The sequence below is a fragment of the Diceros bicornis genome, chromosome 11 (assembly GCF_020826845.1).
Source record: "Diceros bicornis minor isolate mBicDic1 chromosome 11, mDicBic1.mat.cur, whole genome shotgun sequence".
Classification (NCBI taxonomy): Eukaryota; Metazoa; Chordata; class Mammalia; order Perissodactyla; family Rhinocerotidae; genus Diceros; species Diceros bicornis.
The window spans coordinates 67634180-67661070 of record NC_080750.1 but is presented as its reverse complement, the minus strand read 5'-3'; the positions used below and the strand labels follow the sequence as shown (position 1 = coordinate 67661070).

The window sequence follows — 26891 nt, the reverse complement described above, 5'->3', positions numbered from 1 at the left end:
TTCATGGCCTTAGGAGAGCCTAAGAAATGTAACGTCTGATTTCCTGTTAAAACTCTGTGTGTGGGTTTGCTGGGGGAGGGAGAGTGCTAGGGTGTTCTATTACTAAAAGGAGAAAGAGGGAAATGGCCACTTGCAGGGACAGTTAGTCTCTAGTACAGCTAGTAATTCTTAGAACTTTTATCCAAGCCTGTTGACTCCATAGTTCAATACTCCTTCTTCCTTCCTACCTCAGCTGCACCTAACATTAGATGTTTTCTTCAGGAAATTAAAAATGTTACTGCAACTTTCATTGTTGGATAAAATGTTAGTTAATGCAGATGGAGTAGGTTCTAGAGTAGTAACAGAGCAGTAACAATTAAAATCTTCAGCTTAGGTTTGGCGTGTCATGTTTGATGTGGACTTTAATAGGCCTATGTCTCCTTTTTAAGGGTCATGAATCTCCCTTCCCCAATTAAGAGTGCCCCGTGTAGCCTGGTTAGAATAGGGGAGATTATTGGGCTCAGTGATGGTTTGGGAGAAACATGCGAGTTTAGATCTGGTTTTTCATACTGGCGAGGTAGAAAAAGACTAGTCTCGCTCCTTTTTTTTCCTCATTATAGATGGATTCATGGTTTTAGGACTAAGCTAAATATGAAATGAGGTCAGACAGCTAATATTAGATCTATACAATGAAATGTGAAGAGCTGTCTGCCGGAGGCAGGAGCCAGGGAGGTGGTTCTGTGAAAGGCTCAGCAGCCCTTTAAAAAGCAACCCAAGGAGGAGAGAGCTTCTTTTTTTGCTACAGTGTACGAGAATGTATCTACAGCTGCTGTTATTCCCTCCCTCTATCCTTTCCTTCTCCAACTTTTTTTTTTTGGTGAGGAAGATTGGTCCTGAGCTAATATCTGTGCCAATCTTCCTCTATTTTGTATGCGGGATGCTGCCACAGCATGGCTTGATGAGCAGTATGGAGGTCTGCACCTGGAATCCAAACCTGTGAACCCTGGGCCGCCGAAGCAGAGCGTGTGAACTTAACCACTACGCCCCCGGCCTTGCCCCTCCAACTTTTTATTTTGAAAAATTTTAAGCCCACAGAAAAGTTGAAAAATAAATACAACTGTAACTGTTTTTGTTTATATTCACCAATTGTAAACATTTTGCCACATTTGCTCTCTCTGTTACCTCTTATACACACACCTGCCCCCAGATCTTTTGAAGGTAAGTTGGAAACAGCATGATGCTTTACCTGTAATTATTTATCTGTTAAGAACGAGAATATTCTCTTACACAACCACAATACTGTTATCATACCCAAGAAATTTAGCATTAATTCAGAAATATTCTGTATTACACAGTCCATGTTTAAACTTCCCCAACTGGCTCAAAAACAGTCCTTAAAAATTTTTTTTTTTCAATTGGAGATCCAGTCAGGCATTCTGTTAATTTTGAAGAGTCAAGGCTTGTTATCTTATAAAATATCTCACTTTCTGGATTTCACCAACTGTTTCCTCATAATTGAATCCAGGTTAAATATTTTGGGCAAGACATATTACATAAGTGTGTATAATGTGTACTTCCTGGTGCATCAGATAATATAAATTTGTCCCAATATTGATGATTCTTAGTTTGATCACTTGGTCATGTAGTGTCTGCCAGATCTCTCAAAAAAGAACCGTTTTTCCCCTTTGTAATTAGTAAGCATTCATTGATGGTCCTTGGTGATTTTCTTATCTCCCAGTCCTTCCTCTCCTTTTTAGCATCACTGTGGACTCCTAGGTTCTTTTCTTATTCTGTGTAACAGTCTGTCACTGCCACCCAGTCTATGCCACCATTCCTCTTGATGCTCAAATTGTCCTAAATTTGGCCTTTGAGAGACACATCAAGCCTCTCCTATGTCCCCTTTATATGTCCCAATCAGTCTTTGATCACTCCTATTTTTCGGCCACAGGATGTTTCAGATTGTACTTTTTCTGCCCCAGATCTGGAATCAATATTTTTCTAAGAAGCCTTGGGTTCTTTTAGTAGGGAATGTGTTTAGAAACCATTTTATGTGCTAAGTGTGTTCTTTATGACTGGATTGTCGTTATTTCTAGCCCTGTCTTTTTGTTTTAGACAGAGCTAGGAAATTAGGAGGATTTTTTGGTTTTGTTTTGTTTTTAAATCATGAGTTCATATAGGACAAACTACAGTACCTTGTTCTTCAAAAGGTAAATTGCAAGAAAAAAAGTAAGAGGGAGAACCTGTGGATTTAAAAAGACTTAAAAGACATATCAATCAATTGTAGTTTGAAAATGTTATTGGATCGTAATTCAGACAGTTAAAATTTTTTTGACATAAGACCATTGTAAATTTGACTATCTACTGGATATTTGATAGTAAGGAAGTACTATTGATTTTTTTCAGGTATGATAATGGTATTAGATTATATTAAAACTTGTAGTCTTACCTTTTAGAGATACTGTCTGAAATATTTATGGGTGACAATTTAATATCTGAGATGTGCATAAAATAATATGGGATGGCTTTATAGATGAAACAAGATTGACCATGAGTTTGTAATTGTTGAATCTTGGTACTGGGTACAAAGGAATTCTTTATACTGTGCTCTTCTACCTACTTTGTATGTGATTGAAATTACTCTATAATAAATTGTTTTGTGTGTGTGTGAGGAAGATCAGCCCTGAGCTAATAATCCGATGCCAATCCTCCTTTTTTTTTTTTTGCTGAGGAAGATTGGCCCTGGGCTAACATCTGTGCCCATCTTCCTCTACTTTATATGGGACGCTGCCATGGCATGGCTTGACAAGGGGTGCGTTGGTGTGCACCCGGGATCCCGGCCTCTGAACCGTGGGCCGCCAAAGTGGAGTGCACGCACTTAACTGCTGCACCACGGTCCGGCCCCTGTAATAAAATTTTTTAAAATATCAGTTTATACTGATCCACCAATTTAGATTGAATACCACAGAATTGTTCTTTACCTCCCCCGTGGTATATTTGTATCTTTTTTCTCTCACAGTGAGAACCCTAGTTCCCAACTGTGTAGCTATCTTTTGTCAGAATATAAAGACAAAAAGAACCTGAATCTTTGACATGAACTAACTAGTGGATTAACTAACTCTGGATTTAATTGCCCTACCTTGGGACTTCTTATGGGAGCTAACAAGTAATTTTTTTATTGTGATAAATTATACATAACATTTACTGTTTTAACCATTTTTAAGGGTACAGTTCACTGGCATTAAGTACGTACACATTGTTGTGCAACCATCACCACCATTCATCTCCAGAACTTTTTTCATCTTCCCACACTGAAACTCCATACCAATTAAACAGTAACTCCTTGTTCCCCCCTTTTCCTGCCCCTGGCATCTCCCATTCTACTTTCTGTCTCTATGAATTTGACTACTCTAGCTATCTCATAAAAGTGGAATTATATGGTATTTGTCGTTCTGTGACTGGCTTATTTCACTTAGCATAGTGTCCTTGTCTTAAGTCTGTTCAGGCGGCCGTAACAAACTGCCATAGACTGGGTGGCCTAAACAACAATTTATTTCTCACAGTTCTGGGAAGTCCAAGATCAAGACACCAGCAGATTCTGTGTCTAGTGAGGGTCCACTTCTTGCTTCAGAGATGGCTTTCTTCTTGCTATCTCCTCACATGGCCGAAGAGGATGAGAGAGCTGTTTGGAGTTTCTTTTATAAGGACACAAATCCTATTCATGAGGGCTCTACCCTCATGACCTAATCACCTCCCAAAGGCCCCACCTCCTACTAACATCACATTGAGGGTTAGGATTTCAATATATGAATTTTAGGGAGTCAGCAAACATTCAGCCTGTAACAGTCCTCAAAGCTTATCCGTGTTGTAGGATGTGTCAGAATTTCTGTTACATGTATATACCATTTTCTTTATCCATCCATTATCCATAAGCACGTTTGGGTTGCTTCCATCTTTTGGCTATTGTGAATAATGCTGCTATGAACATTGTTCAAATATCTGAGTCCCTGCTATGAATTTATTTGGGTATATACCCAGAAGTGCAATTGATGGATCATAAGGTAATTCTGTTTAACTTTTTGAGGAACCAACCTACTGTTTTCCACAGTGGCTGCACCATTTTACATTCCCATCAGCAATGTACAAAGGTTCCAATTTCTCCACATTCTCACCAACACAGGTTATTTTCTGTTTTTGATAATAGCCATCCTAATGGTTGTGAAGTGGTATCTCATTGTGCGTTTTTTTTGTTTTGTTTTGTTTTGGTGAGGAAGATTGGCCTTGAGCTAACACCAGTGCCAGTTTTCCTCAATTTTCTATGTGGGACGCTGCCGCAGCATGGCTTGATGAGCAGTGCGTAGGTCCATGCCCAGGATTCAAGCTCGTGAACCCCAGGCTACCACAGCAGAGTGTGGGAACTTAACTACTGGGCCACCTGGCTGGCCCCTCACTGTGGTTTTGATTTGCATTTCCCTGATGATTAGTTATGATGAGCATCTTTTCCTGTGTATATTGGCCATTTGTGTATCTTATTTAGGGAAATGTCTTTTCAAGTCCTTTGCCTTATATTAAAATTGTTTTTTTTCTTGTTGTTGAGTTATAGTTCTTTATATATTCTAGATATTAATCCCTTATCAGATATATGATTTGCACATATTTTCTCTCATTTCATGGGTTGCCTTTTCACTCTGTTAATTTTGTCCCTTGATGCACAAAAGTTGTTAATTTTGATGAAGTTCAATTTATCTTTTCTTCTGTTACCTGTTGAGTGTCATATTCAAGAAATCATTGCCAAATCCAATGCCATAAAGCCTTTTCCCTGCGTTTTCTTCTAAGAGTTTTATGGTTTTAGTTCTCATGTTTAGGTCTTTGATCCACTTTGAGTTAATTTTTATAAATGGTGTAAGGTAAGGGTCCAACTTCATTCTTTTGCATGTGGATATCCAGTTTTCCCAACACCATGTGTTGAAAAGACCTTGTCAAAAAGCATTTGACCATATGTGGAAGGGTCACGTGTGACCTTATGTGGAATAGAATAGTGTTTATTTCTGGACTCTCTTCCACTGGTCTGTATATCTGGTTTTATGCCAGTACCACACAGTTTTGATTAGTTCGCTTCGTAGTAAGTTTTGAAATCAGGAAGTGTGAGACCCTCAACTTTGTTCTTTTTCAGGATTGTTTTGGTTTTTCAGATCCCTTGAAATTCCATATGAATATTAGGATGGATTTTTCTATTTCTGTAAAAAACACTGTCAGGATATTGACAGGGATTGCATTGAGTCTTTAGATCACTGAGGGTGGTATTGATAACAATATTAAATCTTCCAATCCACAAACATGGGGTGTCTTTCCATTTATTTGTGTTTTTAATTTGTTTCAGCAGCGTTTTATAGTTTTCAGTGTACAACCTTTTCGTCCTGTTATGTTTATTCCTGAATACTTTATTCGTTTTGATGCTATTGTAAAAGGAATTGTTTACATAATTTCCTTTTTGGATTGTTCATTGCTAGTGAATAGAAACACAACTGATTTTTGTGTGTCGATTTTGTATCCAACAACTTTGCTGAGATAACAAGAAATTTTATTCCTTAAGTGAAGTGCTGAAATGTTTGAAAATCCGTTTTCTTTGACTAAGAGCATATCACCTAGAAATCTGGTGAGATGGGATACAAGGTTTCAACCCTCACGCACTCTGCCTTATGCATCTGTACAGGATGGCTGCTTGGGTAGGTTAGATCCCATGCAGCAGTATGTGGTGGCCTTGTGTCTGCTTGACGTATTAAGTCAAGTCCCTTCTTAATTCTGTTTCCCACATATTCATCAACAGAGGACGAAGAACCTGAATTCTGGTTATCCAGTAGACTATACACTGTGTACCAGAGTATCAGATCAGAAAGTTTGTTGACATCTGACTTAGTTTTTGTTGATTGTCCTCCTACTCTATTAGTATTCTAAGGAAATAGGATGAATAAAATTATCTTCAGGGGAGTGAGGGTGGGGTAGAGGAGTAATATGGTATAGGAAAGTTTTTTTCATTGTTAACCACAAATGGATATTTTGGTTTGTGAATTAGAACGCTGTTGGTATTCTGATTTAAGGTTTGTCTTTGATCAAGTATTATGTCCATTCCACAGTGCCAGGTGCCCACTTCTAGGCACATAGGTAGGGACTTATTTTTACAGCTGTGTGGATTAGTTCATTTCGCTGAGCAACTGTGTGTCTGATCCTTTTAAGATTGTAGGTATATTGTTAACAGTGTTTCTGTGTTTACTAAGTTTTGTAATTAGTCACATCTTAAACTGAACTAAGTTTGGTGACATTGTGCTTTTTAGAAATCAGCAAAATTTAGTTACTTAAATTATTGCATAGTAGACTATATCCTGGGAATTGATGATGTAGATTAAAGGATCTTTGTTTTATCCAACAATGGAATTGAATTACGTGGCTGTGAAAACCAACAAGCATTTCCTGTCATATTTATTAAGACAGAGTCTTTTAAAGAATGTGTAAAGTGCTTTACTTAAATAAATAGCTGTGTTGACTTCCAGTGAAGGATGATGATCTAATCCCATGTGTTAAAACAAACAGACAAACACACACTGAAATGACCAACAAGCATAATGGGGAGAGTTCAGTCTCCTTGGAAACCCTGGAAGGGTGCCATAACTAAAGTAAAAAGAATTTTGGCAGGAAATAGTATAAATGAGAAATGTAGTGAGAGAAGTTCTTACTGGCTGACTTGGCGTTCATTTATGTGGTTGAGAAGCCCTCCTGGGGTGTGAGTAAAGGGGCCTACTTTGAACAGCCAGAGCTGAAATTTAAGGATGGTCCATGGAGCAGTTGGTTGGTGTGATATTTTGTACTTTGAAGCAGAGATTAAAAACTAAATGACTCAGAATGGTTCTTCCCAAGGGGAACATGACCAGTGGAGAGGGGCTCACTACCCATGGTTGCAGGAGAGTGGTTAACATGTGGTTACATGAATCACAAAGTTGAAACTCTCAGCTCTGAAGCTGCCTTCTTTGGCCTGCAGCCCTACTACCTGACCACATACTGCTGAATCTGTGAGCTGACCAGGGAACCTCTAAGATAGCCCCCAGTGATCCCTGCCTCCTGATATTCGTGTCCTGGTATCTAGTCCCCTCCCCTTGAGTGGGGCTGGACCTAGTGACTTGGCTCCTACAAGTATGGCAAAAGTGATGGGATGTCACTTTCAAGGTTGGATTACAAAAAGGCTTTGGTTTCTGTGTTGGGCTACCCTCTCTCGTTTGCTCTGAGGGAAACCATTTCCCATTTTGTAAGCTTCCCTGTGGATCTCATGTGGCAGGGAGCTGGTATTTCTGGCCAACAGCCAGTGAAGACCTCTGATGCCTGCCAGCAGCCCCGTGTGTGTGAGCTTGGATTGCAGGCACATTCTTCCACCATTCAGTTTTGAGATGACAGAGGCCCTGGCTGACAAACTGATGGCAGCCTTGTGAGAGACCCTGAGCTAGATGCCCCCAGCTAAGCCACACAGGTTTCCTAATCCACACAAACTGGGAGATAATACATGTATATATATTTTTTCTTTTTTTGGTGAGGGAAGTTGGCCCTGAGCTAACATCTGTTGCCAGTCCTCCTCTTTTTTTTTTGCTTGAGGAAGATTGTCGCTGAGCTAACATCGGAACCAATCTTCTACTTTATGTGTGGGATGCTGCCGCAGCGTGGCTGGATGAGCAGTGCGTAGGTCTGCGCCCAGGATCCGAACTCGCTAGCCCTGGGCCACCAAAGCAGAGCGTGGGAACTTAAGAGCTATGCCACTGGGCCGGCCCCCACATGTGTATTGTTTTAAGCTGCTAAATTTGGGGTAATTTGTTAGGCAGCATTTGAGAACTAATACAGGAACTAACAATTTAACCTCCCTCCCAAAAAAAGATTTCAACTTGGTTCTAAATGTTTTCTGATTGAACTCAGCACAATTCCCCATATTACATAAACAGAGACCTTTTTCTTTAAAGTTGAATACAGGAAAAGATAGACACATACAGACTCAGTAGTCTAAAAGAAGGTGACCAGTGTGAGCAGGTGATTTCCTATGTACAGACTTAAAAACAAGAAAAAAATTTGAAATTTAAAGAACAACTAATTAGTATTCTCAAGGATACTCATGAGCATTTGAAGAATCAGAGAGCAGGAAGGAGTTCTTAAGTGAAATTTATGATTCTTAACTATTGACTCTGAAGGCAGAGAGCACCAGGGCTTTCGAAATATTTTCCACAATTCAGAGGAAAAAATAAGATGAAAATTATAGACGAAAATATAGGAAACACAAAGAATAGATCCAGTGCATTATAAAAGTTAAGAGTGAGAGGTCTGAGTAAACAGATAAAAGGTGTAAAGTCAGAGAAACAGTAAAAATTTTCCTGAGCCAGAGAGAAGAGATCACAAGGGCTTAGGGAATAGAGCTAACATTTATTGAACACTTACTATGTGCCAAGTATTTGGCAAGTTGAAACTCATTTAAAATTCTCTACAACCCCCATGTGGTAGGTCCTGTTAATATTATTCTCTTACAGATAACTAAAGTGCATACCAATCAAAACAAATGAGATCCATACCTAGGAATAGCCTAGTGGATTTTTAAATTTTAGGATATAGAAATAAATAGTACAAGTATCCAGACAAGAAACAGGTTACCTGCAAAGGAGGGTGTATCAGGTAGGCATTGCATCTGTCTTCTGTGTCCTAGAACTGTGCTGTCCAGCTAGTGGTAGCCAGTAGCCATGTGTGGCTATTCAATTTAATTAAAATAAAATAAATTCATTTTCTCGGTTTCACTGCTCACAGTTTAAGTGCTCAATAAATAGCTGCATGTGGCTAGTGCCTACCATGTTGGACACTACTGTGCTAGAAGATAATGGAGAGGCGTCTAGAGAACAGGGGAAAAATTATTATAATCTAAGAATCTTAAATTGCTGAAACTATCCTTCACATAAGCAAGGCAACAAAATGGCATTTTTCAGGCTTGCAGTGACTTAAAGTATATCGCTCAAGTACTTTTCTTGAAAGAATACTACTCGGTATGCTCAGCCACCTGAGAAGTCAGCAACTCAGAAGCATGATAAGTCAGCTTCAGAGCCCTGTTTGTTTAATCCTTTGTTCCCCAAAATAACCCAAGACGTGTCAAAGTAAGGGAAAATCTTCATTGATGGCAGAATTCAAGAAGATAACCCTTCTTAAGCCAGATTTCAGGCTGTCAGTGATTTCAGCTTAGACATCTCAACTCCAGAGCTGCTTCTCCTTCTGACAACTGTGAAGTAAAGCTACAGAAAACAGCTTTTATTTTAAGGACACTAATCCACTGAAACCAGTTTTGGCGAAATCACCCAAAAAATCTCGTGTCGCCAAATCTAAGCTTAATTCTCAGGCCTCACTTTACTTGATCTCTGCACTTTGTGACACAATTCATGACTGCCTCATTTGAGAAACACTGTCTTTGCCTGGCTTCCAGAAAAGCTCTTCCTACCTCACCAGTAGTTCCTGCATAGTCTCCTTTCCTGGCTGGTTCCTCCTTTACAGTGCTAAACGTGGGAGAGCCTCAAGGCTCAATTCTCAGACCAGACCTCTTTTCTTTATCTGGACTCACTCACTAGGCAATCATATTTAGCCTTTAAATGCCTTCTATTAGCTGATCATACCGTAATATATACCTCTTCTTCCTTCCCTAAACTGCCTTCAAATCTGTCTAACTGCCAATATGACATTTCTACTTGCATGTCTGGTTGAAATCACCAAAGATGTGAAAATGAAATGTTTGCCTCCCTTCTTACCCCAAACTTGCTTTTTTCTGGCCTGTCTTTTCCCAGTAAATGGCACTGCTTTTCTTCCATTGGGCTTGCTTTCAAAACTTTGGACTCATCCTTTGATACTTCTGTCCATCAGCAAGTTCTGGCAGTGCTATCTTCAGAATGTGTTCTGAATTCATCCATTTCTCTATGGCTGCCACCTGAGTTTATTCCGTCATTAACTCTTACTTAGGCTGCTGCAATAACTTACGAACCATTCTTCTTTCTTCTAATTTTGCACTGTATTCACACAACAGATAATCACAAAACATAAGTTAGAAACTCTCCAATGGCTTCTTATCACTCTTAATAACAAATCTACAGTCCTTCTGCCATGGCCTATAATGCTGTGTATAGTTTGGCCTTTACTAAATGCTCTCTCTCCTCTACCACCTGCTTCTGCATTAGTCTTACCAAGTTTAGCAAACTCATTTCTACTGAGGCTCTCTGCTTGGAATACTTTTCTTTACCAGTTTGGATGGCTGATTTCCTGTTCATTTTGGTTTCTGCCTAAGTTTCCTCAGAAAGGTTTTCTCTCACCATCAAACCTGAAATAATCTCCCACCTCTTCTTGCATGCTTTATATTCTCTTATTGGTCTTTATAGTTTTATAGTACTTAGCACTACCTGATAGATTTTATATTTACTATTCATTTGTTTATAATATGCCCCATCACTGGAATGTGTGATCCATGAGAGCAGGAATTTTTGGTCTGTCTTATTTACTCTTGTATCCCTAGCACCTGGAAATGCTAGCATGACCTGGAGTGTCTAGCATGGAGTAGATGCTTAGTAAAGTATTTGTTAAAGGAATGACTCTTAAAAATGAGCAAAACAACAAAAATGCACGAGATTTATAAAAAATAAGACCAGTTTTCAGAATTAGAGAAATAAACTTTTAGTTCAGGTAAGTGGAGAAAACCTTTAATATTTAATTTAATTATTTAATTATCAGTGCAATTCATGAAAGAAATTGCATCTTTGAAAATGGAATTATGTGAAAATACTTTCAAATCATTTGAAAAGCATGATTACAATTGTTTAAAAAGTATCGTGGAGACAATGAGTTGCAGTTAAATACAATTGAAAACAAGGTCAGGAAATAATCCCCTTGAGCAAACTAACCTACCAGAACTGAGAGGAAAAGGATAAAAAAAAGGAAAAAATGAGCAAAAAGAATTTTCTGAGCTAAATTTTTTTGTGATGGTATATGATTTATTCCTTTTGGTTTAGTTTTGGTGAAATCACTCATGACATGATCTTTTGTATTATTTAGCCAATGGAGGTTAACTTTTCTTTTTTTTGACTTGAAGTTGTACCTGCCATTTAGATGCTCTTAAATAATACTTAATGTAAGGTAAATATCTGTCTATTAGTGGTATTAAGTGCACTCAGCATGAGAACCTGGATATTATTCTTGATTTCATCTTTAGCTCTCCACACGTTATCAATTATCAAGCCTTGTTTTATGTACTTGATAAATGTATTTTAAAATCTGTACACTTCTGTCCCCTCATTTGCCTCTGTTTTAGTTTCTTCATCTGTTAAATGGGTATATTAATACAACCAACTTTATAGGTTTGTTGTAAGGATTAAATACCTAACATACTGTAAGTGCATTTTAAATGTTAGCTACTTAAGATAATATTGTTACTGTACTTTACTGGCTCAGATCACTATCATTGCTTACCAGGATTTCTGGAGTAACTCCAGATTGGTCTCCAGACTTTCCTCTGTATATCCTTTTTCCAGTTCCCAGTCCTCCTCACTTCAGCCTGAGTAATCTAAGAGCACATATAAAACTCCCCCGTGTGCTCACTTTTGCCATTGGAATAAAGTCTATAAAATTTTCTGTAACATACCTTAAAGATCTCTAGCCTGTTTCTCTAAATATTCTGCCCCTTTGTACCCAGTTTGTAGGTGAGCTGGAGGAATCCCATCAGAACAACTGAGTTGGGTGTGACTCTACCAAGACGAACTGACAGTGAAGTGCTTTCTGGTTCTTATAGCATGGCCATAATAATCCTAGTTTGTGAAGATTTTAGGTAGATATTAATAATCAGATACCCATGCTGGTTATAAAAATATCTTAATGCAGGTATTTGTGCAGGAGCTTTGTGCAGTACTATTTGTGTAATCTCCATGAGAAACTATTTGTATTATATTTTCATAAGGCAACTTAATGAGGTGATCTGCTCTGTGGAATCAATTATAAGCCAGTTAAAAGTTGGTGAATATCTAAGGAAGATGGTAACTTTAGGTTTAGAATGGTCAATTTAGAGTTCTTCTAACATTATATATAATGTTAATACACCAAGGCTTGTTTGTTAAGATAACATCTGTAGACTAAATGTATTAGCAACTGTTTATCTTTCTGTTCTTTGTTGCAGGAGGGTATGGTTCCATTCCATTTTATCCAAACATGGTATCAGATAATCCAGGAACAAGTTAAAAAGAAGGGAGACTGGTTCCAGAACACATCTCTGGAAATTACCCTGACTCTCATGGCAACATTACAATGTAGGTTCTGTATGAGCATCAATAGCTGGTGGTCTTTGTTGAGCTTATCACATAACATGTTCCTGTTCACTGAGTCAGAGGTTGAGAAGAGGTTATTATAACAGCTGTTAGCACTTACTTTGTCATTGGAACTCATGATGTAATCAAAGTGATATTTTGGCCAAGAGACAAAGGAGTACAGTATCCTATCCTTGACCTGTCGTGTTTCAACCTGAGGCCTCTTGATTGTATATGCGAAGAAGCAGCTTTACTACTTTGGGCTTTAGCCTCAGGCTCTACGCTGGATCATTTGGAGAACTTATTTACCTAGGTTAGATTGACCTGAAGATCCTAGAAACAAATAAGTGCTTAAATGTTTGTTTTTACTTAGTGCAACAAGCCCAGATTCCAGCCATCATCTTCTGGTTACCAGTGTGCCTACCATGTGCCTCATTCAAGGCTCATTTCTTTGTGAGGTAGGTATTTAAAGATGAGGAAACTGAGTCTTTAAGAGGCTAAGTTATTTTCTCAGGATCATGTAGACAGGTGAAGTGGGGATTTGACAGTGGGGAAATGACCAGTCTGACTTCTGGTTTCTTCCTGCACAAATTCCCTACAGATGTGGCCCCAAGAATATGTTATAGGAGTGCTAAGATAATGATCCCTCCAGTCTTTGGGGGTGGGTGCCTGAGTGGGGGCTTAGCTGACTAGAGTTCCTGGGCAGACACAAGCAGCCTCATCTTACCTTTATACTAGTGTGCCATACAAATATGTTCTGTGTATGCCCTGACATGAAGAAGGTAGAGACACACTGCCTGCTACACTGAAAGTAGCAGGAGTCAGCAAGAGGGAGCATTTGCCCCCAGTTCTTACAGGCATCCTCCCTCCAGCCTCTCAGGCTTCAGTAATATGCCCTAGTCACTGCCAAGTGGGAAAGAGAATGTTTGAGGGGAGTCCTAGGAGTTTGGAAGGGAGAGAGGAAGAAATGGTTGGGGCCTACTCCTCCAGGAGCAGGTGAGCAGGTCAAGCCTTAGTCACTTTTGAGAAGCAAGAAATTCATAAAAGGATGGTGCACAAAGTGTTCTTAAATCTTGAACATACCACATTTGTGGGAGGAGTGTCCTGACCTTTGGGAAAAAATAACAAGAACTTTGAGCTCCCTCTAGAGGTCAATAGTGATAAAAGAGCATCATAGTGGTCTGTGGGGAAATAACTATACCTAAAGCTACTCCTTTAGTGAGAAAGTGGCATTTTATAGATGCATCATCTAGTAAAATATTTTCTTATATTGAGGAGTAGTAATTAGTTAACTTGGAGAAGAAATTCGGGTTAATCATATTCTATTTATTTATGTGGGGCCAATCCTAAAGTTCAGTGATTGCCATATAGGGTATATTGAACTAATAAGGGGAAAAGATCATGAAAATGGATCATGTGTCCAAGCAAAATAGCATGCTTCTTAATAGCAGCTCTAAGTGTTGAAGCAAACCAGATCAAAATGAGAATTAATTTGTGTTATTATGTGCCAAAATGTTTTGACACCAGGCCCTTGACTTTAACAGAGATAAAGATGATCAGTGTACCTACTGTATTCTCACCCCCACCTCTCCATCATCTGAAAAGAAAAGAGTATTGAGTACTGAAAGATTAACATTACAAAATCCAGCTTGTACGCATATGTGAAAATTTCTAAGAAAGCTAACACATACAGTTGCTTAACTTTTGGTACCTCAGCTGACCAAATAGAAATCCATTCCAGGACAGAAATCTTAGTCATGGTCAGATACTCCAAGGATGAAAGTTGGTTGTGGTGCTGGCCTTTACTCTAGTTATTCCTTTTGTTTTTAATATATTTCTACTTTTCTTCACCACTCGCTAAGAGAGTTCAGTTCTTAAAACTTAGTGTGTAACTGTAGAATGAAAAAGAATTCATATTTAATTTGTGGTAATATTCAGAATATATGAAAGTTACACATTTTTTAATAAGTTCCAGAAGTGCTCAAAAACAGAAGGATAACAGCATGTCACAGAGACCTAGGAGCCAACCTGAAAGAGCTCTCAGTGGCCAAATCTGGAAAAATTTGAGCAATACAATACATTACATAATATTAGGTTGGGTATGAAAAAAATATCTGTGAGTTCATGCTGATAAATGACTGATTAAAGAAGTAAATGGGGGAGAAGAGACAATTTTCCCTTACAGAAGAATTTCAAATAATTTATGAAGATACTCCCCCTCAAAGGAGTGGAGCTTAACACCTCTCATCCCTTGAATGTGAGCTGCACTTAGTGACTTTCTTCCGGAGTACCTTATGTAAGTGGGGGTAATTTTATGGTGGAGAAACCTGGCAAAATAGTGCCTCGACCAGATAATCTAGGTTATCATCAATAAGTCATATCGTTAGGATATACCTTTAATATGATGTGATAAGAATGACATTTCACCTCTACTGTCTTCCTGCCAATAACCCATAATTGCAGTGTGGCCATGACAAAAACACCTGGCAGTCCCAGATTGAGGGACATACTGCAAAGTACCTGACCAGTATTCTTCAAAACTGTCAGGGTCATCAAAAACAAGAAAAGTGAGAAACTGTCACAGACCAGAGGAAGCTAAAGAGACATGATGATTAAATGTAATGTAGTATCCTGGATGGCATCCTGGAACTGAAAAAGGACACTAGGGAAAAACTAGTGAAATCTAAATCAAGTGTGGAGTTCAGTTAATATTCCAGTGTTGGTTCCTTAGTTGTGACAAATAAACCATAGTAACGTAAGATGTAAATTATGCTAAAATAAATTTATGGAAAACAAGAAGATTCAGCTCAGTTAAGTCTTCTGCTGTGTAGCTTTTGTTCACTGATGTTTGAAAAATGTTTTCTGTTACGTGTATACACATTATCACTTGCAGTTAAGTAGTTTCTGACTTGTGTGTATAAAAGTGAGGAAGATCCCACCCATCTCATAAAAGTATAGTGAGTATTGATAATGACAAGAGAATCTCCAGTATAGGGGTTTACTGCTGTATTGGTGGTGCAAGTTGAGTAGAGCAGAAGGTGTCATGCTTCATTGTTTCAGTTCCATTCTCATTTCACCACTGATTGTCTTATAACTTACTGAAAGTAACTGAAAGTAAATCACTTTTGTAGATGACTTCTAGGTTAGAAAGAAGTAAACCTGGGATCCATTTTTGTCAGAGTGAGATCTCTAGCAGAGATCCATGATCCTGGGTAGAGTAATGCAACTTTGGCAGATGTGTTGTCCTTTCAGGTCTTTAATTTTCCATATTAGAACTTTAAAAATAAAAGCATGTTATTTTTCTCCAGCCGTTATTCTGTTTTCTTCCTCCCCCAGACGTGTTGAGTTTAAGCGTCCAAGTACATGTTGTATATGCTCTTTGAAAGAAACATCCTCTGAAGAGAGATCATCTATCGTTTTTTTGCAAATGAGAAATCTGAAGTTCATAAAGATTAATTGACTTAGTCATGGTCAAATTGTTACTTAATAACAGAGCTGGCACTACATCCCCAGGTGTCTTGTTGCTCTTGCTTGATGGTTAATGAAGAGCCAAGACTTGTAGGGAAGGAGGTGAAAAGGGAGGAGGATTTCAGGAAAAATGAGAGCAAAATGTGAGAGGATATTGGCAGAATAAGAACATTTGATGTTTCTCTTATAGTCTCTAACACTTTAAATACTTTAAAGACATTAGTGAGCACCTTTATACATTTAAAAATTTGGGGGGGATTATTTCAGTAGGATGACTTCTGGAACTGACATAAAGTTCCAAGAGAATGAATGCTTGGTAGCTTTTGATACAAATTATGAAATAGTTTTCCAAAGAAATAGTATATACTTCTATCTACAATGTAGGCAAATAGTTGTCTTTGGAACAATTTGTATTTTTCTTCTAGTTTAAACGATAGAAAATGATGTCTTATTTAAAAATTTATGCAATTGATTTGACTGATATTTCCTTATGTTTTACCAGTATTCCTCTTCTGTGAATCGTCTTCCTATGTTGTATGAACTATTTTTAGAAATACAATACAATTTATTTCTTAGTTCACTTTTATTTAGTTATTGTGTAAAAATCACATTTTTCTTTTATTATGTCCATAGCGGTTATCCTTCTGGCATAGTTCTACCTCTCCAGAGATCTATGAATTTAATTTTTTTTCTTCTTATGGGCCACATACAGAAGAGCTAAAGGAATGGAGAGAAGAGAGGAGGTATTTCAGGCAAGGTAGACAATACACTCAAGCTAGAGGAGGAGGCGTGAGGATGCACCTAAGTATGTATGTTGGAGGTGTAAAACATTAGCCTTACTAGAGAATTTGGTGAGAACTATGGTACTAGAAAGTAAGATGATATATTTAAGGGAAATGTTTATATTATGGAGGAGATTGAATGCCAGGCAGTACTTCAAAAATCTTGTGGTAATCCTTAGAGAACCTTTCAAGGTTTTAGAGCAGGAAAGCATTTTGTAACCAGTAAATAAAACATCAGATTAGGATTTTGAAATGTCTGGGATGAGATTCCAGTATCTGGATTTTGTTGTTGTCTTATGGTATAATTTACATACAGTGAAATTCACACTTTTTAGCATGCAGTCTTCAAGCTTTGATAAAAAACATGTGGTCATATAGTCACTACCACAGTCAAGATAAAAAGTAGCTCCATTATTCCAAAAAGTTCCATGTCCTTTGTAGGCAGCCTGTACCCCACCCCTAGCGCCTAGCAGCCACTGTTCTGTTTCTGTCCCTCTAGTTTTGCCTTTTCCAGAATGTCAGATGAATGGAATCATGTAGTCTGTAGCCTTTTGAATCTGGCTTCTTTCACTTAGCATAATGCATCTTGAGCTTTATGCATGTTATTGTTTGCATTGGTAGTTTGTGCCTTTTTATTGCTGAGTGGTACTTCATTGTATGGATATATACCACGTTTTGTTTATACATTCCCCAGCTGAGGGTCATTTCAGTTGTGTCCAGTTTTTGGTGATTACAAAGAAAGCTACTATGAATATTTGCATCCCAGATTTTTGTATGAACATGTTTTTGTTTGACTTGGGAAAAATCTGGTAATGAGATTGCTGGGTCACATGGTAAGTGTTGTTTTAACTTTATAAGAAACTGCCAAACTTTTAATTTTTTCCCCGAGGTGAGTGTGCCATGTTGCATTCCTACCAACTATATGTGAGAGTTCCCATTGCTCAATACCAGCACTAGGCATTGTCAATTTTTTTTTTTTTAATTTTAGTCATTCGAATGGTGTGTAGTGGTAGCTCATTACTTTATCTTGTAGAGATTCTTCTTTTGTCACTTTCCATGTTACTGTTAGGCTAATAGCTATCACATCTGTTAACCTGGTCTCTCTGTCTAAGCACTGGTAACTAATTCCATAGTTCTCTGTTTTATTTATGTTATACAAATAGGCTCAAACACACTTTGTAACTTTTTTGTGTGTGTGTGTGAGGAAGATTAGCCCCAAGCTAACATCTGTTGCCAATCTTCCTCTTTTTGCTGAGGAAGATTGGCCCTGGGCTAACATCCTTGCCCATCTTCCTCTACTTTATATGGGATGCCGCCACAGCATGGCTTGACAAGTGATGCATCGGTGCACACCTGGCATCTGAATTTGCGAGCCCCAGGCCGCCGAAGCGGAGCGTGCAAACTTAACCGCTACACCACCAGGCTGGCCCCTGTAACTTTTTTTTTTTTTTAACTCACTGATATAATGTAGACAACATTGTTTCTCAGTAGAAATAGATCATTTATTTTTTGTACAAAGCATGTGAAATACACATGGACAAATTTTGGAAAGAGATATGCAAAAATAACTATAGTGGTTCTCTCAGAAGTGGGGTTAACAGTGATGATTATCTTTTTTTACAAAGTAGTTTATTTGTGCGATTAAAAAAAGTAAAGTTAATTAATTATAATCCCATTACTGGAAGTGATTTTACAGAAATCACAGCATATATAAATACATCAGATATATATTTTGCAATTTACATGAGTTTGCTAAAAGACTGTTCAGTTATTACTTATGGTTAACTCTTGGTGGTGGGATTTCAGCTTTTTATTTCAGTTTTTATAAGTTGGTTAGTTTATAGTGAACATTGTATCATTTTTTACAAAAACAATACTATCTTAAATATTTATATACTTAGGTTCCTATAGAATTTTTTTTTTTTGCTGAGGAAGATTTGCCTTGAACTAACATCTGTCACCAATCTTCCTCTTTTTGCTAGAGAAAGATTCACCCTGATCTAACATCTGTTGCCAGTCTTCCTCTATTTTGTATGTGGGTCGCGGTCACAACATGGCCACTGACGAGTGGTGTAGGTCCACGCCCAGGAACCTAACCTGGCCACCGAAGGGGAGGGTGCAGAACTTAACCGCTAGGTCACCGGCCTGGCCCCTTGTAAATCTTTTTGCAACACTAATTTTTATTTTTGCCCTTAGAGTTTTAAGATTACCAAGTGGTTGATTAGAACCAGTGGTTATTAATCTTTAGCTAATTTTATCGGGGTTAGAGAATGTGGTCTTTAAATTTATAACTAGAATTGTTTAAGGGACTTTGCGGCACAGTATATGAGTTTTTTTTTAATTGCATAACTTTGGAAGAAATAAGTATTTTTTATATCAGTATAAAGTTCTCTGTGTTTATCAATTATATTTTTCAAGTATCTGTCCTTCCTACCTCCCCAACCCCGCCCAATCCCCTCTTCTTTGCCTTTTTTTTTTTTAAATCGAGTCACGCATGGAGAAGAATATGTCAGTCTTCTACTATAATTATAATTTTTGTCAATCCCTCTATTCCTAATAACCCTGAAATATGTAAAGTAAAAATCTTCTCTGGGCATAAATATTTATGGCTTATGTCTTCACCATACCTTTTATCAATATATACATATTATAAACTCTTTTGTCCTATTGAATTCTTTTTTACTTAATTTTACCAATGATTGTAGGCATTATCGGCATTTATTAGGCGTGAGCCAAGTGTGCCAGCTGTTCGGCAGTTTGCAGGACAATCTTGAACAAGAAAAAATTGTCCCATGGTCTACATGACTTAGAATATTCTGTCAAATGTTCATGATGCCGAAAAAAAGTCCTTATTTTCTAAGCCTAAAACCCAACTCGATTTTATTTTATTAAGTATTTTTTGCATGGGTTTAATGTATATACTAAAGTTTACTGTGTAAATCAAGGGAAGATTATGCTTTGAAATATTGGAATTTTACAAAGAAATCTTCATGATTTTGCAAAGTCACATCACCAATGTAGGGCTATTGATGGTTTTTAAGTTGCCACTGCTATCTACCTCTATAAATTGGTGTTTATAACTGATTTCCTGGTTTGATTACCTATAGTGTCATCATGTTTGAGCATTTACATGCTGGTCATTTTTTCAAATATTCCCCACCTTTTTTCCTGTGATTGCAGTGATACATATGTTAGAACACTTGATATTATCCTACAAGTCAGATCTTTGTTCTTTTTTCCCTCTTTGCTTCATATTATTTTGATTCTATCCCTAGGCCTTCTGATTCTTGATCTCTTTTACTGCAGTTATCTAATCTGTTAATCCATCTAATGTATCATTGAATTCAGATAGTGTATTTTTCATTCTTAGATGTTCCTTTTTTTGTCCTTTGTCTTCCATTTCTCATCATGTTCATGATTTGTTCTACATGAGCATATGGAGCATATTTACAACAGCTATTTTAAGGTCCTTGTCTGCTAAGACCTTAATTCTATCATTTTTGTCATTTCTGATTCTGTTTCTATTGGTTTATTTTTCTTCTGGTTATGGGTCTTATTTTCCTGCTTCTTTACATTCTTGTTGATTTTAGATTGGGTGCCAGACATTGTGAATTTACATTGTTGAGTGTTGGATTTTGTTCTAGCACATAGTTAAGTTAGTTGAGATCAATTTGATCGAAGTTTGCTTTTAAGTTTTGTTAGGACAAATTTAGTCGTTAGTGCTGATGTAGTCCCACTACTAAGGTGATACTCTCCTGAGGACTCTACCTGATGCCTCATTAATTATGAGGTTTCTCTGCTGTGGCTGGTGGGAGCCCTAACTATTCTGAGCCCTCGTACGCTTTCTAGTGGTTCTTTCCTAGGCTTTGTGGAGTGTCAGACAACATATCCTCAGATCAGTATTCAACCAGAGATTTTAAGTGATTCCTCTGTAGATCCTTCAAGCTTTCTCTCTGTACTTTGCCCACAAATTCTAGCTGCTTCGGCTATCTCTAACCCTCCAGTTTCTGACTCCACAATTCAGTGAGATTGCTGGTCTCTGGATTCTTTCTGACTCACTGCACCATCCAGGCAGTAAGCTGGGGCAACTGTAGGGCTCACTTTGTTTCCCTTCTCTAAGAGTTTACAGTCGTGCACGCCACGTTGTCCAGCTGTTGGAAAACAGTTGTTTCATGTATTTTGTTCTGTTTTCTAGTCATTCACAGCAAGAGGATGAATCCAGCTTGTCTTACTCCCTCAGGGCCAGAGGCAGAAGATGAATTACAGGTTTTTAATTTTGAGTTTTGTCTTTCACTTCAGCTTTTTCAAAGAGGAAGTGCTAAGTTACTGCACATTTTTATTAGGTACTTTTTTTGAATACCTTTGTTTATGCAGTTAGTTGTAGTGTTCTTTGTTAATCTTTGTTTTTACTGAAATGTAACAAAAAGGGGAGGAGACTGATTACCTGGTAGAGTTTTGTAGGAAATCAAATATTATTTGTCAAAAGATAAGATTCAGTATAGCCAACTTGATAAGTTCATTTTCTTCCAGGTATGGAAGTTTCATTTCATATTTAGAATACCACATTAGCACCTGCTCTTGTAGTAAGTCTTTGCAGATGCTTGCTCTTTTCACCAGAGCAGTCCCTTTTTTTTTCATTGTGAAATTTTTGTTGTACATTATTGTTTGTCAGTCACCTTATAAATGCATCCCTCCACCCCTTGTGCCCCCCTCCCACCCCCCCTTGCCCCTAGTAACCACCAAACAGTTCTATCTAAATTTTCATGAAACATGTTTACATTTTCAGCCTACTCCTCGTTGGGGCAACTGTGTGTGTGTGTGTGTGTGAGATAGTTGTTTTATTTTACCAAGAGTGTATTGCTTAAAGGTTCAAAATTTTCTTAGTTCCAGCATTCTTGGCTTTGTAGTAAAAGTCAGTGTCCACTCTGTAATGTTTTAGACCTAGGCTGTCCAGTGTGGTAGCCACTAGCCACATATGGCTAAAATTAAAAATTCAGGAGCCACAGTGGCTAGTGATTACTGTATTGGACAGTGTTAGATATAGGATACTTCCGTTGTAACAGAAAGTTCTGTTGAACAGCGCTATTATAGACTTTCTGCAGTCATCTACTCTAATTTTTTAAAATGGTAGAGGAATCAGAACGTTAGAAGACTATTTTCTAGGAATAGATTTATTGTTATTTTCAGAAACATAGATACCAGTATTTGGCCAACCTTGTGGATATGGCATGATATGGGAGCTCTAGTTTTAGAGCTATGCTTCCTCACCTTTTGCACATCTTGGCACACCTAGAAAACAGTAATGTTTGTATGGCACACTGAGATAAACAGATTGCTTGCAACTGGAGATTACAGATTTGAGTGCTCTGCAGGATCCAGGCAACCCATAACCTGTTCTTCGCACACCAGTATGCAATGGCACATGTGGGCCAAAGCTCAGTTTTGTAGTGTTCTCCATAATTGATTCCTAGATGTTTTTCTTGATCTGTAAGCAGAATTTGACTTCATTCTCCCTTTTATTCATCCTTTTTTTATGTCATATTCCCAGTGAAACCTTGTGAGATCTTGACATTTTACAACTCAGAAAAACTTTTAAAGCATCCATAAACTTGGAGGTTAAATAGGTGCTTCTGTGTATGGTGGTTCTTACACTTGTACAGATGGTTGAGCATCCAGAAATCACGGTGTTTCTTTTCTTTTTTCTTTTTTTGGGAGGATGGGACAAAGGAACACCATGACATCATACGAACAAGGAAAATAATTTACCTTTCTGAAATATGGGTATTTTAAATATATGCAGCATAAAAATCCCAGCAAGGAGGCTGAGAGTCTGTCCACCCACTACTCCCCCAAATAAAATTTCTTTACACTGTTCAGTTAAGCAGTGACTTGGTTGGCTATTTCTAAAATTTTCTCTTTGTTCATTGGCTTTTGGCAAGATAAATACAGTTGGCCTTCATTCAACCAGCTGCAGATCGTGTACTGTGTTTACTATCTGGTTAATTGAATCTGAGATTCAAAAGTCATGGACACGGAGGGCCAACTAAGGGACTTGAGCATTCATGGATTTTGGTATCCGCTGGGGGTCCTGGAACCAGTCCCCTGCAGATACAAAGGGATGGCTGTAGTAACGAACACCAGTGTCTTAAGAATATCTATAAATTGAGAAAATTGTATGCCTTTCACCCAATGTTTCTCTCCCTCAAGGATTTAAAGTAGGTTGACTTTTATGGTGTAAATCTTTAATTCTTGTTTTGTCTTGATGTTTAGCCTCTCTTACTGTTTAGGCCAGTTATTTCTAGAATTCCTCAGCCTTCCTCCATTGTGCCCCTTGAAGTTTTATACCCTTGCCACAAAGCTGGTTCAATACTAAACACATATCATCACTTTACTCTCTGGAAATCTCCTAGTAAAATGACCATTCCTTGGATAAGAAGTGACACATTGTAAGAGCAGATGTCTTAATCCTGTTGCATCTTGCAATAAGTTATTGGTCTTTTTCTTTCTCTTCTTCCGTCTCCCTCCCCTTCCTTTTCTCCATCCTCGTCCTGGCCTCCTGGGCCCTCGCACCCCCACTCCCACAGCACACATCAGTTCTTTCTTCCTCTCCCCATCACCACATATTCAGTGACCACGTTATGACTAGCTATGTGAGTCAGTACTATCTTCCTATTCAGTACTTTGGGGTATTGTGCCTGCTGCTTAATTACTTGATTCTTATTCTGTCTTCTAAGAATAATATAAGTGTGGAATCCCCACCACCACCACCACCCTCTTCCCATATCTCCTCAATCCTTTGTTATAATTGTCTTCTTGCTGACTTAATCATGTCTATAGATTTTCTCCTGTCCAGTTCACCTCAGGAAGATTGAGGTTTCTCCCCCATTAGAAATTTAACCCATCTTGCAGCACACCTATTCTTCCTGCTTTTCACTACTGCTCAGCAGAGAGGGTAGTCAAGCTAGTCAGACCATGATCTTTGACATATGCGTTAGTAAGTTTTAGCTATAGCAGTTCATCTATCTAACAAGGAGTTGTAATTACTTTAGAATAATGCAGCAATTTGGACCTGGAGAACAAATGAAATAATTTAAATACTGAGCCAACTCTGCCTGTTGTTCCATTGAGTGAACAAGAGAATGAATCTGGTGTTGATGTCAGGTGTGAACATTTCACCAAGCCAAGAGCATATTCTAGAATTTAAAGATAAGTGTTTTTGGTGTAGCATGACTTTATATTTAAGTGAACTAATTCATTTGATGAGTTAGCCAAAGAAACCACCAGCTATCAATGCTGTAGGGAAAATTGGCTGTTGGACTTGCAAGAGAAAGAATTTGCATCTCCAAAGTGATACCTGTCCAAGGGATTTGAATTTAAAGATAATTTTTTACTGTGTATGATTTTTACATAGTACTTAACTTTAGAACCTAACTTTTAAGTAAGATGTGACTCCATATGCTCTGATATTGTTAGCTCCTACTTATTTTCTTTCTCCAGCTGTACTCTAATGTGCTTTAAGTGCAGGAACTATGTATGTTTTTAATGCTTTATTATATTCACTACAGAAATACGGTACAGAGCACCTAATAGAATGGCTTTTAAGCACTTACTGATGTTTGGCTTTACAGAGTAATCCAATATATTCAGCTTTACACCTTTGTATTATGTATACATGCATTGTAAACACTAAATTTCTTCTTTCCTGCTAATATCACCAACCACGGTGGGCTGTCTGGGTTAAGGTTTTTAAGCTGGAGGTGGGGTGCTGTTCAGACCCTCTGAAATTGTATGCAAGTGTGCACTTAAATATGTGCAGTTTCTTGGGACAGCATGTGTAACTTTGAATAGGTTCTCAGAAAGTTCCAAAAAGGTAAAGTCCTTGGACCTAGACAAAGGAGGAAGCAAAGAAAGCTTTCCAAAATCAGGCTGGACTTGGAAAAATCACTAAAAAGAAAATTATAAGATGCAGTGCTAGATGGATTATTGTTAAGATACATTGGTCAGTAAATTTTTAAATTTAAGGTATATAGTGTTCTTGATTATGTAAATTCACATTCTTAAATTCTTACAGTCAGCTAGTGTAGACCAGAAAATGATCCTTCTCTTGTAAAAAAAAAAAAAAAAAAGTCACTTATTTATTTAAAAGGCATATGATAGGGCCTTTCCTAATTTGGCATGCTTTATAGTGAAGAACTTGTTAGTAACAATGGTGAATTGTACAGTGTAATTGCCTTATCTGAATGCCCAATTCTGTAACTTAGATTTTTTTCTTATGAAAATGGCTCTGATGTCAAAAAGCAAGGAAAAAACCCCGATAACTGTATTTGAACTTGACTGTGAAGTTAGCACCGACTTTGAGTGTAATGTGACTGATTCTAGTACCCCCTGTAGTGTTTGGGAGCCACAAGAAAAGCTGTGCATATTGAAGGTACATAGCACAAAACATTTCTGGTACAAGTGTGTTCTATTTGCAATTTTTTGTTTGAATTTATTACTTTAAATTTATTAATTTATGACTTAAAATTTCACCTGAAATTATTTTTACATTTAAAAATTTTCCCCGTTTTAGTTACATCTGCCTTAATTTTACAAACCATATTTGGGTTTGCATAAAGAAGCTTATCCAAAGTATATAAGAAAGAAAATTAGCAAGGTTTGTTTAGTGGTGCTATCATAGAATGTTTCACAAATGGTTAATTTCTTTACGTTCATGAATTTAGTGAAATAGTAATAAACCACTAGTATTTATTTGTTGTGTTCCTATTTGTTAAAGTAGTTTCCTATTGGTTTATTCTGAGGAGAATGTTTTTTTAGTGAACCAAAATATTCATGAAATAAATATAGACTTAGAATATGTTAGGAAAAAACATGCTAAATTCTGAAACTGTAGCGAGTTGGGAAAGAAAAACTGATGTCTTCTGTTTTTGTTTCAATTATACAGCAGATATAATTTCTACAGTAGAATTTAATCATTCTGGAGAATTGCTAGCAACAGGAGATAAAGGTGGTAGAGTCGTCATCTTTCAACAGGAGCAGGAGGTAAGTGTTTAAGGTTTAATATCTAAATTTCAGGTTGCTTTTGGGATGGGAGCTTGTGTTGTTGCACTGGAGAAATCTCATCAGAGGATGTTGGCAATTTCTTTTTTTTTAAAGAAGTGTCTATTTATCAAGCAGAATATCCAATGTATAGATAGCTCTGGTTCTCTTAGCTTTGTGTGGATATACATGTGTGGTTTTGATTTAAAAACACAATGTTTTAATTGTAAAAATATTTGGTTAGAGAAAGGGGTGGGAAGTGGAATAATTTCAGATGTTAACTGTTTTTGAAGCCTTGGCCTTCCTCATTTTTTTCTCTTAAAACTCTGTAAAGCAAAATTGCTTTGACCTCTTCTCAATGCTCAGTTTTCTTTGTGTAATTAGGGGTGGGAGGCTAGTTTAAAGAAAATTCTGATCAATTATTTGTACGTCAGTTCATACTAATACTGTTACTGTGATTTAAATATGAAGGTTTTAAATGACAGTTGCATGTATACGCGTGTAATGTAATTTGTAAGCTTAGTACCCCTTTTAAAGTGGAGCTAATTTGAAAATTTTTCCTTTTCTCTTTGAAGAAAGGGATTTCCCGTTGCAGAATATGTGATTAAAGTGGGTTTTGTTGTGTTTTGGGTACAACTTAGGCACACCTCTAAATCTGATTGACAAGATTTCTCACTAAAATTTTATGCTAAACAAAATTTATCGCACTAGATTTTCCCTTACTCTCTCCCACCATTTGTAGATCAAAGTTAAACCTTTAAAATAATTTGTTTTGAAACATCTTGGCCCTGTCTATATATATTTAAAAAGTTAGAAGTAATGTGGATAAATTGCAGGATTTTACAAATAGATGTCTAAATCATAACACAGAATTAGGTTTTAAAGGATTGTGAAATTCCTTAAATAAGCAAAGAATCTAGTAATAATACTACTACTTTGCACTTCTATAGCGCCTTTGACCTGAGGATCTCAAAGTGCTTTACAAACACTAATGAATTAATCCTCACAACACCCCAGTGAGGTAGGTAATTTAATTTTAAAAGAAATGATTAATAGTGTCTCATTAGAAGATGCACAAACACTAAATATGTCTCCTTTTATTTATTTACTTTTTTTGGTTGGAAGAAAATGTGAAAATAAGAATCAAGCTTTTCTTGATAAATAATGTTCTTGTGGGAAGGGGGCACAAAATGAGTTTTCTTTTCCTTTTTTCAGGCTGCTGCTAAAAAGTTGATCATAAGAATATTGAAATACTTAGAGTTGAAATGGAATCTTACAGATCATTACA

General features: G+C 37.3%; 1 protein-coding gene across 5 annotated transcripts in view; it reads left to right on the top strand.

Moving 5' to 3' along the window:
- PPP2R2A (protein phosphatase 2 regulatory subunit Balpha) overlaps positions 1-26891 on the top strand; it is an 89457-nt gene that overhangs the window by 25735 nt on the left and 36831 nt on the right. For 2 of the 5 annotated variants that reach the window (XM_058550486.1, XM_058550484.1), the window contains exon 3: positions 25509-25606. In XM_058550486.1, the coding sequence (XP_058406469.1) occupies positions 25509-25606 (98 nt within the window). Of the gene's footprint in view, positions 1-12190; positions 12321-25508; positions 25607-26891 lie in introns of all 5 variants that reach the window. The other 3 variants (XM_058550483.1, XM_058550482.1, XM_058550485.1) reach the window with 3 other exon arrangements.